Source organism: Rousettus aegyptiacus, unplaced genomic scaffold, assembly GCF_014176215.1.
Source record: "Rousettus aegyptiacus isolate mRouAeg1 unplaced genomic scaffold, mRouAeg1.p scaffold_m13_p_4, whole genome shotgun sequence".
Classification (NCBI taxonomy): Eukaryota; Metazoa; Chordata; class Mammalia; order Chiroptera; family Pteropodidae; genus Rousettus; species Rousettus aegyptiacus.
In genome coordinates, this window is record NW_023416307.1 from 51,337,192 (window position 1) to 51,350,823 (window position 13,632).

The window sequence follows — 13,632 nt, forward strand, 5'->3', positions numbered from 1 at the left end:
AAACACCTAATTCTTTCTAATACTGGCTGTCGTAATATGGCTATACCATAACTTATTTAATCAGCCTTTTATTAATGGACCTTTAGATTGTTCTAATTTTTAAATACTATTACAAATTACTGGTACAATGAACATCCTTATACTAGGTCATGTAGGGGTAGTATCTCAAATATAGAATTTTTCTATTCATTGGAAATGCAGGATACCATTTTTCAACACAAGAGTTTTTTTTTTTTTTTTTAAGGTTAGTATCATTGCCATAAGATAAATCTACATTAAGCAAGATATACTTTTTTTCTTTGCAGATGAACAGGTTTCTCTAGCCTCAACACAAAGAGCAGAAACAAACTGTTCTGAGGTTAGGAAGATACTTATAAGCTTTGAAAGGAATTTCTCATCTATTTAGAGAATGATAGATGATGAATGACAGAAAGTAGGTGGTTATGAAAAAAGGGGTGAATTTCCTTTTCTAATGTTTTTAGCTCAGGTTGATATAGAATTGAATGTGAATTCTTCAGAGTTCAAACTGACACTTAGAGGAAGGCTCATCAGAAGGTGATAGCCAAGATGAAGCCAACTAGAGGCAAGAAAACAAAGTGTCATATGTGACCTCGAAGTGAATAATAAAGATGACTTTATATAATATACATATAAAATACCGACATGTAGTGGATTCCAGTATTATGACCGTGTCACCCTGCCCACCGAGCCATCCTTTGTTCACAGATGGCTAATCTGTAATTTATCCTAGTTTTCTTTCCTCTTGAGGAGATGGATTATTGAAAATGTCCTTGCTGGAAATGAAGTTCTACAACATGCTACAACATGGATGATCCTTGAGGAGGCTGTGCTAAGTGAATAAGCCAGACACAAAAGAATAAATATTGTTTGATGCCACTATTTGAAGTACCCTTAAGAAGCAGATTCATAGAGACAATGTAGATTAGAAGCTGCTGTGGGCTGGGGGTAGGAGAGAATGCAGAGTTATTGCTTAACAGGTACAGTTTCTGTTTGGGGCGATAAAGGCGTTTTGGAAATAGCAGTGATACTCGTACAACAAGGTGTATATAATTAATGCCACTGAATTGTACATTTAAAATGGTTAAAAATGGCACATTTTATGTTATATATCTTTATACACACACACACACACACACAAACCATGCAAAACCTTTTTTTTCGGAGCAAGAGAGGTTGGGGCTCTGTCAAGTGTTCCCATGGCTTTGCCTTCCCTTTTGTTTTTAAAAGAACAACCTCTATTTTTAGTGATTTTCACACAAAGGCTAATGTGGGTGTGGGAAGTACTCCCAGTTGCCCTCCTATTTCTCAGAAGCCCACATGGAAGCCTAGCAAGTTATTTAAGGTTTAGGAAATATGCCAGATTGAAAATGGAGATAATTTAATCTCTCTGTATGTAAATCTAGTTGTTGTTTTATTTTTTCCCTGCCAACTGGGCCCTGGAAACTTTATTTCACCCCCAGCCTCCAAAGGTGGTTCTGGGTCTTTCTGAAGGTGGTGAGGACAATTTCTCCCCACAGCTCAGCATGCCTGAGGGTACTTTGTGGCAAAAGATTCTGCTTCCTGAAAGTCTGAGGGTCTCTTTGTCCAGTTACCAGCAGCACCGTGGGATTCCTGGAGCTCAGGGTCTCAGCCTCCTGTCCCGATACTTCTGCACCTGCTGAGGAGGCTGCTGACCAGTGTGGGAGCCTCTGGTTTCTCCGCTCCCAGCCTTTCTCACTCCAGTGTGCAGACTTAGACTGCAATTCCTTAGATGGAGCTGCAATGAGTAGGATCACGTCCTGTTCCCTAAATCCTGTGCTGGGCACCTGGGATAGTTGCATTGAGTTAGTTGTCTAGGGCGGCAGCGGTTGTGGTCAAGTCTGAGAGCTGGTAGCCCCACACCCCCTTTACTACTGTTCCTCAGGTCTCTTCCCATCGGGCCACGATTCTGGCCCCTTCTGGGTCTGGGAGAGCTTCCTGGGAGCACAGAGCCCTCCCAGCGGTGGTGGATATGCGGCCAAACCCTTGAAGAGGGGAAGGCTCTGCAGCCCCGTCCCTTTCCACTTGAACCCAGACTCGTGGGTGCAGACGTGGCTGGGGTGCCCAAACCGGACAGGATCCGCCTTGCCAGCGAGACAGCTGGGACGGCCGCAGGGACACCTAGTCAGCCACGTGGCGGTGGGGCGGGGACAGGGCGGGCGCAGCTCTAGGAGCCTGCAAGTCTGGGAGCAGGTGAGGGCGGACCCGGCTGGTGGTGGGGAGTGCACTGGGTGGTCTCGGGTGGCTCCTCTCCGCGGAGGAGCTCTGTTCTGTAGAACAGGGCCAAGCTTGGGCCACCGTTGCCCTCTGCTCAGGTAGAGCTCCCAGCCCCTTCTCCCCGGTCACCTGGGGCGCAGGCACGGACACTCAGACGCACGAACGCCTCCTGCCTGGCCCAGAGTTCCCAGAGAGCTTGGTACCTGGGCAGCGGCTGGAGGGGGAGTGGGCTGCACTGTACCGGGTTCGCGTAAGTGGGGGTGCGCTGATCCAGATGAGAGGGAGTCAGCTCTGGCTCCCTAAATCTCGGGATCTTTTCCTGTGGGCCGAGGGTCCGAGGGGTGAAGGACGAGCGAGGCTGAGCGCTCCACCTGCACGTGAGCAGCAGCAAAGAGCCAGACTTTGAGTGGAGAATGTGGGGATCTTTCTGGGGACCCTCTCATACTCTACTGTCTCCACAGCCCACCAAACCTCTGCAAGCTCACCAGCTCCCTGAGCAAACACTGTCCCCCTCAAACCCCCAACTCTTTTGCTTTGAATACTCAGTGAGCTTTCCCTTCCCAGCCTTTGCTGGGAACTATCATAGGTCATGCTCTTCTCACATGACCACAAGCTCTACCTACCCCTACCCCTTTTTCATGCTCTCTTTTCCTCCTCCTTCCAAAGTGTCACAGCCCTGTCTACAGTCCAGTCCTCTCTTGGGGAGAGGGGCACACAGAGCCCCGCACAAGGTCCTCGGCCCCAGGAAAGCTGGACCCAGTGCCAAGGGAGGACTGGTCCTCTGATGAGAACCAAGCCCTGATCATGATGCTTGGTTATCCTTTTCTTACCTATCCTCTACTCACCTATCCATTTCTGGCTCTGCTCCAGAAGGACCCCCAAGACAACCTTCTAACCTTTCTCTACTCAGCTCATGATCCAGTCTCCATTCACTCACCATCTGCAACCAGTTCTAGTGAACAGTGGTGCCCTGGCCCTGGACAAAGGAGTTCACAGGATGGGAGAGAAGTGTAAAACTGTGTCCTCAAAGGCTGGGCAGCTGGGCAGTTGGCTCTGACACCTTTTCCCTGCCAGTGAAGGAGCTCAGGGAAGAAAGAGCTGTGGTGAGCTGTGGCTTTAGGGCAGCACGATTTGAGTACAGGGAGCCTCTAAGGGATGAATGGGATCTATTTGGGTACCAAAGAGGGAGGGGAACGAGTTTCCAGATGAGGTAGAACAAGGTTGCTTCTTCAGCCAGGGCCACATCTGACACAGAGGAAGATGGGTGATCAGGAGAGAGGAAAGGAGGAGCCAGCCTGACCAAGGATGGTGTTTATCTTCCAGATCACCAGGACGCCCACTTCCACTAGAGCGGCCCAGATGTCTCAGGTGCAGGAACTCTTTCACGAGGCAGCCCAGCAGGTAGGCCTGGATGGCGTGGGGGCTCTGTGAGGGAACTGCCGAAGCCTGTGAGCAAAGGGTCACCAGACAAGAAGCTGAATGGAAACGTTAATTATTTCAGAAGTTTACTTTGGCATTACAGCTTAACCAAGAAAATATTATAGCCAACTCTTAACTATCTGTGTGCAGAAAAATTTCTTTGCTATTACTTATAGATTTTGAATCCTGGACACCTCTCCTTCTGCCCTGCCCCCTGCATTGAGATTTTTTCCATGTACAGTCAGAGTGAGGCCTCAGATAATACAAACTCCTTTTAATATTGAATCAAACCAATTTAAGAAGAAAAATTTATTTCTGAAAAGCTCATGTATGCTAAAGCCAAATGAATTTCTGGATTCCCTCCCTAATGTCTGCAGGGTTTTATTCTTTATCTTCTTCCTGCTGATCACTAGTTATAGTAAACATTCAATGTAGCTATGGAATTGAAGTGGCTCTCCCCAGAAACAGTTAATCCCTTAAAAAATAAATAAAGCATTTACCAGGAAACTATTTGCTCCCAGTGTCTTTGTCAGTTAACGATCACTCAGCCTTGGGTGTTTTCACTGTCCCTTGGATTTCTCTCATGCTTCGTAGAGAGGGTTTCCAGGCATTGTAACAGGTGACATGAGCCCCCCAAGGATGGGAGAGAATCAGCTCAAGGCTTCACCCAATAGTATGAGCAGGGTCCAGAACCCAGGGGTCCTGAGCCAAGGAGGAGGGGCCAGTGAGGAAAATGGGGTTCAGGGTGGCGGGGGAATCCGAACTGGGTAGTTACCTGCTCTTCATGTACATGGGTACAAGTGAAAGCTGCAGCATGGTGGCAGGCAGGTAGCGAGTGCTCAGCAAAAGGTACTGCTCCCCTCCCCACCTGCAGGCCAGGCCGTATTCCTGTTCCTCACACCTGGACCTGGAAGTATGCAAGCTGCTTAGAAATGAGTGGCTGGAGACTCAGAGTAGCTCCTCAAAGATGTTTCAGAACTCTTGCCCAGAGCTGTTCATTCACTAGTGGAAAGGCCTGTGGTCTCGTTCTTAGGGGGTCCAGGACCCTTAGAGAGACCTTCATTTGATAGGAGTCTTATATCTTATTTAGCCTGCCCAGTCTCTCATCACACTTCCTATGTGTTTTCTTTGGGTGTGTAAGACTGTACATGTGTGTTTATGCACTTAGCATATATTTGTGTACTACTTCCTAAATAATGGGTGCTGCGTTAAGCATCAAAAAAATAATACCCAGATGGAAAATTGAGGCCCTTGTCCCCAGGGATCCCAAAAAGGAAGACAAATAAGACCTTCTTGGTTCATCTCTGTGAGAGAAATCTATTAAGGCTCAGCTGTGATGCTCTCTCCCTTTTTAAAAATCTTCAATGGCTCTCTGTGTCTACCACCCACTGTTCAAACTCCTTCTCCTAGGTGCCGCGTGGCCTGACCCAGCGTGAATCTCCTCATCTTCCTTTTTGAGCCCCACCTTCCAGCCAAAGCTTACTATTCCTCGGGCTCTGTGCTTGTATCTTTCCCCTAGGTTGGTCTTTGCTGTTACTTCTCATTAAACTGATTGGTCGCTGGAACCCTCCAAGTACCTGGGATCTAAGTGGACAAAAAATGTTGGTTGACTAACCAAATGAACAAGTAACAGATAAGCACAATGCAAGTTAACTTGCTCTAAGTGCCCTAACAGAGTTGATTTTTAAAGTGTGGTGGGTGCCAAGGCCATTGTGTCACCTTCCTCTCCATATCCCTCTCTTTCAATCTCCAAACACTGAGAGATTAGACAACATTCAATATCAAGACCTTTGTTTACTATCTAGACGTGTTTGAAATCCATCCTTTTTTCTCTGTCTCCCTTGCATTGTCTTGTCCAAGTTACCATTTCTTGATTAGATTATCCACATGCTCCAAACTTCTTTCTCTACACTGCTACTAAAGCAATCCTTTACTAAAGCATGAATCTATACATTTGACTCTTCAGCTTGAAGCCTTTCGATGGCTTCTCACCATCTTCACAATTCAGTTCCAACTCCTAATCTTGGCCCCCAAGGCCCTCAGATTTGACTGACCTCCCCTGCTCCCAGGGCACACTTTATCAATGCACTTACCATGTGACATTGAAATAAGCCATCTCTTTCCCACCTCCTTTAAGGCTGTGAATTCCTTAAGTTTGGGGACATGCCTTATTCATTTCTGTGTCCTCAATACCTACCATGAGTGCTTAGCATATTGAAGATGCTCAGTCAATGCTGGTTCTACATAACTGAACTCACCCGACTAGTGATTGTGGCAGCTGCCGTTGCAGTACATCTCAAAGCATTAGTGAAGTAGAATAAATGGCAAAGTTGGGAAACACATCCCAGGCTGAGAGGGTCAAAAAATCAAAAAATGATAATGGCTACCAACTGGTGGAACTTATTCATGTGCTGAACATTTAGTATGCATTCTCTCATTTGATCTTCATGATAATGTTCTGAAGTAGATGTGACTGTTTTAGTTTCACAGATGAAAAACCGAGGCACTTGGAACCCAGGCGTGTTTGTTGCCCAGGTCCAAGCTTTAACCCCTTCTGCTATATGTGTCCTGCCCCAAAGGTAGGAGCAAAACCACCCAAATGGTGAATCCAAGGCCTGTGTGGGAACAGATAGCAGGTTGGATGGGTAACATATTTGAAACTGAACTCTGGGAGTGGCTGGCCCTCTGGATGCTTCCCATGAAACTTTTTCTACCTTTATTAGTCTTTGGAGTCAGGAATTCTGCTAAGAGCTTTGGGGCCTGGAGAACATGGGATTACGAGGGCAGTGCCCAGTGGTGTTATGCCAAACCTGTCAGTTCAGATCTACTCTTCTTTTGGTCACTGTGATAGGAAAATAGCTCTCAGGAAATCTGGCCATAGGGGCTATGCTTGTGAGTTAGGTAGAGAGGTGAATGAATAGATTCTTGGTTTGGCTTTACTAGTCTCAGGATCAGATGGAGTAGCTCTCTCCTCTCTCTCTCTCTCCATCTCTCTCTCTCTCTCTCTCTCTCTCTCTCTCTCTCTCTCTCTCTCTCTCTCTCTCTCTCTCTCTCTCTGTTGGTCAGTAATAAGTGGACCAGCTGAAAAGAGGCTGTAGATCTGAAGGTTAATAGGGCTATATGGTCAAGGGTGCATGTGCTGCCTGTATTTGTGACCTTAGACAAGTTACTCACTAAGCCTCCTTCTCCTCACCTATAAAATGGTTACAGAAATAGAACCTACCCTAGAGAATTACAAAAATTAAAAGACATAATTCATATAAATAGTTAGTATAGTGCTTGGCCCACAGTAAGCATTCAGTAAATGTTGGCTAATGAAACTAAGGTAGGGAGTATGCATTTGGTATGATATAAATGAGTTAGTGATATAAATGATCAGAAGTCTCAGTTGGCAAATAAATAAATGCCGGACTCAGGACAGCAAAGTCAGATAGAAGAACTGTGGCAGGAGCCCCAAATCCAGAACGATTCCAGTGGCCAAAACCAGAATGTAGGACAGTATCCAGGACAACCTGCCAGATGGGCAGTCCAGTGAAGAAGATGGGATACTATCTAGGCCTAGATGGGTCTGGAGTGGTTTGGGAGTGTGTGTGTGTGTGTGTGTGTGTGTGTGTGTGTGTGTGTGTGTGTAGTTGTGTCTGTGCATCTGTTTGAGGACCAATTGAACTTGTAGCAGATATGAATCTTGCTCCAGGTGCCTCTGTCCTCAGGTACTTCACTGATGCATGGTATGATTTCGTAGCAGTCTTGAACCTGGGAATCTGAGTTCCAAATTCTGACTGTGTTACTAGATGTGCTGGGCCTGTGGGCAAGTTACTCCAGGGCTACCAAGCTATTGCCACAACCATGAGATGGGGCGAATGTACCTGATTTTTTCAGGGTTTTTATGCCATATGTGGAAGGATCTGGTCCAGTGTCTGTTACACAGTAAGCTCTAAATGCAGTCAGTGCATGTTCATTGATTGGATAAAGCAGATTTTACACTGAAACCCAGCAGAGTAGGCTGTTTATGAACATGGTGCTGGAAAGCTAAGGAGCAGCTTATACCAGAGGGAGGTAAATAGAAAGCTAATGACCTTGGATTCCATGCTTGTCTCTGCCAGTCACTAGACAGAGTACTGTGATGGACATGGTGTGTCAGGAAGATTAAGCTGGCAGGAGAAAGCAGGTAGCCCAAGACAGGGAGAGATTACAAGTAGACACGCTGTGTGAGATCTGAAGTCCAGTAGGATCAAATACGTTGAACATTGGGAATCTTAAGAGAATTCAGCTCCGCTTATTTATTGAGTGCCTATACTTGCCAGGATCTCTAGCTTCTGCTGGAGATATTAAACCTGAAATCTCTTAATTACTCTGGAATAAGGAATCCCTCCAACTAATCTGAGGCTTTTGCCTTCTTTCTCTCAGAGTTGGATGATCCTCAGAGAAATTTAAAGAGAAGCTGTGTCATGCTATGACAGAGAATGAATCACCAAAGGCTACAGATTAGCTAAGATGAATGACTTGAATTTTTTCTTCTTCATCCAGCTTTCCTCCAGAGACTTGACTTCCAACAGGAGTAGGTCCATGAGGAAACTTTTCTAGGGAGTCTGTGAGCTTACATTTGGCTCGGCTGAGCATATCATCCTAGAAAAAAGCCTGATTTAGACCCAGGAAGTGGGTGCCCCATCAGAGCCATGGCACTTGGTCCAGCTCCGGGAGGAGGCATGTCCAGATTGGCTTCCAGGATGTGGCCCACCTCTGACACTGTGCCATGCTCCAGCATTGCCTGACTTCCTGCCCTCCCTTTCCCTTCTCTGTGCTCTCCTCCTTTGCTCTCTCCCTGTCTTCTCCTCCCCAATCCTGGCTTACCTGGGTTAGCTTGGCATGGTGAGAGTTAGAGAGTATGGTCAAGTTACGGGGCACTGGTGAATAGGAAGGTAGCACTGACAAGAGAGGCAGATAGAAGTGAACATGTTTAGAGACAGAGGAGTCCTTAGAGTTCCTCTGGCCCAGTCCACTTACTCAGTGTCAAGAAACAAGCCCAGAGATGTTGGACAAGTTGCTCAGAGATAGATGCATGCAAAAGGTGGCAGAGCCAGGCTGGAACCAAGCCCATGACCCATGACACCATAATACAGCTCTAGGTTGATCTTAATGCATTCAGTCTTTAGGTTATAATACAATTTTGAGCACTGGTGTCAGGCTTCATTGCAAAAGCTTTGCTCTTATTTTTTGTATCTTCATTAGCCAGTGCACAGTTAAGAACCGACTTATATTTTTGCCGTGTGTTTTTTCAGACCTGTTTTTGTATCTTTAAAAAGCCAATATGCAAAGTGAGCCTTAGCAGCCGCATGTGAGCTAATAGCACACTGCTTTATTAGTATGTAGAGAAGTGAATGCAACTGAGGAGAAAAGAAAAGGGAACTTAAAACAGAACGGTCTCATTAGCCTCTCCTTTTACAGGTAAGGAAACTGCAGCCCAGAATGGTTGGGTGGAAGAGGAAGGCTCGTGTCTGTGCCTCGGCCCCTCTTGCCCTTCCAGTTTTTGTAGTGCATGTAGCTTATATGATTTTTCAGGATTGTCTTTAGTAAAAAGGATACAAATTACAAACGCGGAGCGAGGTGTAATTTTCGGAAGGAACTCGATTAAAGTGAAAGGTCTTGAAGTTTAAGCTATTAGCTTCACTGTGAAAACCACCAATGGTAACTTTCGGAGGTGATGGAAGATGCTGATGGTCCCAGAATCTGGAAGAGAAGAGAGGACAGAAATTGTTTTCAGGATTCAGTTGAGTCTGAGGCTTTCACATGGATGCTGTCACCCTTCCCCACTCTTTCTTCTTTGCCTTTCTCCCTTTCCATTTTGTAGCCCTATTTATTATTTAGCCTAACAGGTCAACCCCTTGAATGACAACTGGAATGAAAATGCTGCATATTTGTAAAAGGTGGGAGAGAGGCATTTTCTGGAAGAAGGTGTCTTAGAACCTGGAATGAAAGTGATTTTTCACTGAAATGAATTAGGTGGGATTCAGCTACATTTGTACCCACTGGGTCTTCATTTATAGAGGTGACTGAGTGATGACACGGAGGGGTCCGTGCCCTTGAAAGCAGAATTTACTACTTGTATTTCCCAAGACAAGGGAGAATGCCATGCCACACAGGGCTACAGAGGAAGTGTCAGGCTCTGGAATACAGAAGCAGGGGTAAGGGGAAGGCCTGGGCCAGAAGAGCCTTTATTGGGCTATACGGGTTGTTTTCAGCTGCCTGGTACCCGGCTCTGAGACGATTTCCAGCAGGGGAAATATTGGCTTGGCGTGTGAGATTTGTAGAAAGAGGGTTGCTTGGGGTATAAATTTGAAATTGATTGTTTTATGTATGAAAAGTAGGCTCCTTGTCAGCCCTTTGCTACTTCTAAGAATTGGTTAATCCTGGGAGGGTCAATCTCTCCTTGGCCAGCAAGATTTTAAAGATGTAATAACATAATATGTAAAAAGAAAAAAACATGATGAATACAGTCTACCTAGCTGTGAATGAATGGACTAGGTGACTTTAAAACTTCTTACTGCCTTGGAGTACATTTCATCCATGGCCTGATACAGAAAAAAAATGCAGTCCTTGCCATCATTTAATAGTTGGGGTTTGCAAGGAGGATCTTATTGATTTCCAAGTACTAATCTCGTAATTTGAGTAAGGTGCCACTAGGTGGTGCTTAGATTCTGGTCTGGTTGAACACCTTGGCTCCCTATAGGGATGGATAACTGAGTTTTAGCTTGCTTATCTATCTGTCTGTCTATCTATCTACCTACCTACTTACCTACCTACCTACTTACCTACTTATTTTAGGTCTACAGCACCTGGTCTTCCTAGGTGGTCTCCCATCCAAGTACTAACCAGGCCCGATCCTGCTTAGCCTCTGGGATCAGATGAGATCATGCTTATTCAGGGTGGGATGGCCGTAGATGAGTTTTAGTTTAGTTTTTCATCTGTTTTATACTTTGTCTGACCAAAATGCGTCCCTTCAGGATAACAGTTTAAACACTAGATAGTTTTATATTTATAGAACAAATGACAGATAATTTTAGTAAGTTTTAAAGAAATAAACATTTCTGAGTATAATTCAATCCAATAGCTCTCTTTGTTCTTAAATCATTATCAAGTATAATGTAATTCGATTCTTAAAATTGTTTTTTTTTTTTTTCCTTCTGAGTTTAATACCCAAATCAAAAGACTGGGGTGGTGTGCTTTAGAATAACTCTGCATGGAAAATCATTAGAGGTAGCACCTATTCAGGCTTTGATGTGTTTTAAATAGGATAACACTTGACAGTACCACGTCTCAGGAGAAAGGGCCTATTCACATTTCTTTTGTTTGTTTTTTGTTCCGGTGTGTGAATGTTTTCTTCACACAAACAGGCACAAAGAAGAGAAAAAGGTAGTGGAATAAAAGCCACTGGTCTGTGTAAAAATTCTGCAATGTTCTTTTCCTAATCTACAGATAGCTTGAAATTCACATCCATAGTCCCTGACAGCCGTTTCAGTATTTAGGTGCTTTCTGATGAACTTGAGGTGGTGGTGGCCTAGCAACCCTCACTACACCAGAAATAGTTATGTCTGATCCAAACGATAAATTTGCTTTAACGTGAATCCCAGTGTTCATAGAATTTAACTTAAAACAGAAAGCCATGACTCATTTTGCGTAACTTTCCCTTTTTATTTTAGCCAGTTATCACTAAAGAACATCACAAGCAAAGACAAATTCTAATGTTTTTAAAAAATGTGCACAAAGTTTAAGGAAAGCCGTTAATTTTGCAGAAGGCTTCACTATCTTTAATTATCTTGTATAGCCAATACATTTAAAATGTGACTCAAATCGCAGGCATTTTTTGGTTACTCCATCCACTGCTAAAATGAAGTTGAGTTATAAACAGATTACTAACTCTAGGTCAGCATTCTATTTCTAAAATGTTCCTAATAATGTGATAATTTAAATGTTTTCTTTAAATGAAAAGTAAGTATTTTTATCATAAAAGTAGCATCTGCATGTAACAATTTTTTCAAACAATAGAGAATAATATAAAACAAAAAGCCTTCTTTCTCCTCTCGTCACCTCCATGCCCCAGAGACAATCACTGCTAACGGTTCCTGGTTTTTGTTTTCCCTTGTGGTTATCGTTATAGCTTTAAATAATATATTTGTATCTCAATTTCTTGACGAAGTTATTAATTTATTATCAGTTTACTTTTGCTTCCTGATGTCAGAAAAAGACAACATTGGCACATGTACTCTTTCTTCCATTTCTCTCGCTTCATTTCCAATTTTTTGTTAGTTGGACTATTATTGTTACATTGTCAAGGTTTATAAAATTTACGTTTTTTTCTGTAATTGCAATGAACATTTTCATGTTTGTTGTAGTTGTACAAACTTAAAACCTATAAATAGCACTTACAGTAGTAAGTGGTGCGCCCCCGCGCGTGCATGTGTGTGTGTGTGTGTGTGTGTAACCAAGTGACATTGGACTCGTGGAGAAAAAGTACAATCTATGCCTTTAAAGCTTTGCTGCTTCTGAGCAGCAGGGTCTTAATGTCTTTCAAGTTTCTTTTAATTCTTCTAGTTTTTAAATAGCTTCTTCTGTTTTTTATATCCCATATCATCTTTTTTGTTTTTGGTGATTGTGTTATTTTTTGGGCGATGATAATTTTTTTTCATAAATGGATCAGTGGTAGTAAATTATTCTTTCCTTTTCTAACTATAGCAGCGTAGGCGGCCAATTTTTTTCTTGTACTTCAAAAACAATATTTTGCAACAGATTAAATGCAGAAGTAGATATGAGAATCCAGCTGTCTTCTGTCAGGCCAGACATTAAGAAGATTTACAAAATGTATAATAAGGCCTCTTTTCACTAAATGTTTTTGTCTTGGAAAGTTGTTATTTCTCATGAAAATATGTCATTTATTTTAACAGATAATGGGCTTATTATTGTTATGTTTACATGATTAATAAATATTTTTAAATATCTCCCTTTAAATTTCTAAGATGGTAAATATTCATAGGTTTAACATACATAAACAAAAACTCTTTGGGGTACTCAATAATTTTTAAGAATGTAAAGGGATCTTGAGACCAAAAAGTTTGAGAATGGCTGCTCTAGGGATTAAATATACGTTCTAAACTTTTCACAGTTTATTTTGAGTTAATATCTTATTGCTTTAATGTAAAACGTAGGAACTTGGCAATCACATAGGCCCTTTTGTCAACCCCTTCTCACCATCTTTTATGCTAGGTGCCTATATGTTATTTCCATATACTTGATAAAGCCTTCAAGATAACGTCATGCCTGGCGATTGCCCTTGGCCCGTGTCCATTTCTAGGCTTCGCTGGCTCTGAACATGGAGCTTCTCAGGTGCTGTGAAGACAGATCTCGCAGCACCTCTGAGTTGCTCTCTCCTTTGCTTTTGGTTTTTTTGCCTCTCTAAGTTCATCTGCAAGAATTTCCCTAAATATCTGATCTGCCGGTAGCACTTGTCTTTCCCCTTTCTAATTATAATCATAGTTTCATACTTCTTTAAAAATCGTCTTTTCTATCATTTTCTAAACACATTTCATTCATTCATTTATTCATTCAACTTACATTAAGTAGGTCCCTGTTCCATGTTGGGCACTAGGAGTACAGGAAGAAAAAAGCTATTTTTAAAAAAACATGTCCGGATTCCGTTTATAAAAAATAGCTTTCATTGAAGTTACTATTTATGTTTAAACTTTTAAAATTTTGATAAAATTTTATACTCATAGAAAGTCGTAGCAGTACAAAGAACCCTCATATACTCTTGGCTCAGATTTACCAGTTGTCAACATTTTGCCTTTTTGCTTTAATATGTGTGTGTGCATGTTCTCTTTTTATATATATGTATATATATTTCTAGTCCATATATGTAATGTATTTTAATATATATTCTATAGCATATATATATTTTCTAACCAT

The 13,632-nt window shown here is 42.9% G+C and overlaps 1 protein-coding gene and 1 pseudogene across 2 annotated transcripts in view; one reads left to right on the forward strand and one right to left on the reverse strand.

The window, feature by feature from the left end:
- Positions 1 to 2,246: 2,246 nt before the first annotated feature.
- Positions 2,247 to 13,632, forward strand: part of SLC12A8 (solute carrier family 12 member 8) — a 112,656-nt gene continuing 101,270 nt past the window's right edge. Inside the window, exons 1-2 of one of the 2 annotated variants that reach the window (XM_016135197.2) lie at positions 2,247 to 2,506; positions 3,580 to 3,657. In XM_016135197.2, the coding sequence (XP_015990683.2) occupies positions 3,616 to 3,657 (42 nt within the window). In that variant the 5' untranslated portion in view covers positions 2,247 to 2,506; positions 3,580 to 3,615. Of the gene's footprint in view, positions 3,658 to 13,632 lie in introns of both variants that reach the window. The other variant, XM_016135196.2, reaches the window with a different exon arrangement.
- On the reverse strand, positions 10,497 to 10,615 carry LOC118602468 (annotated as a pseudogene).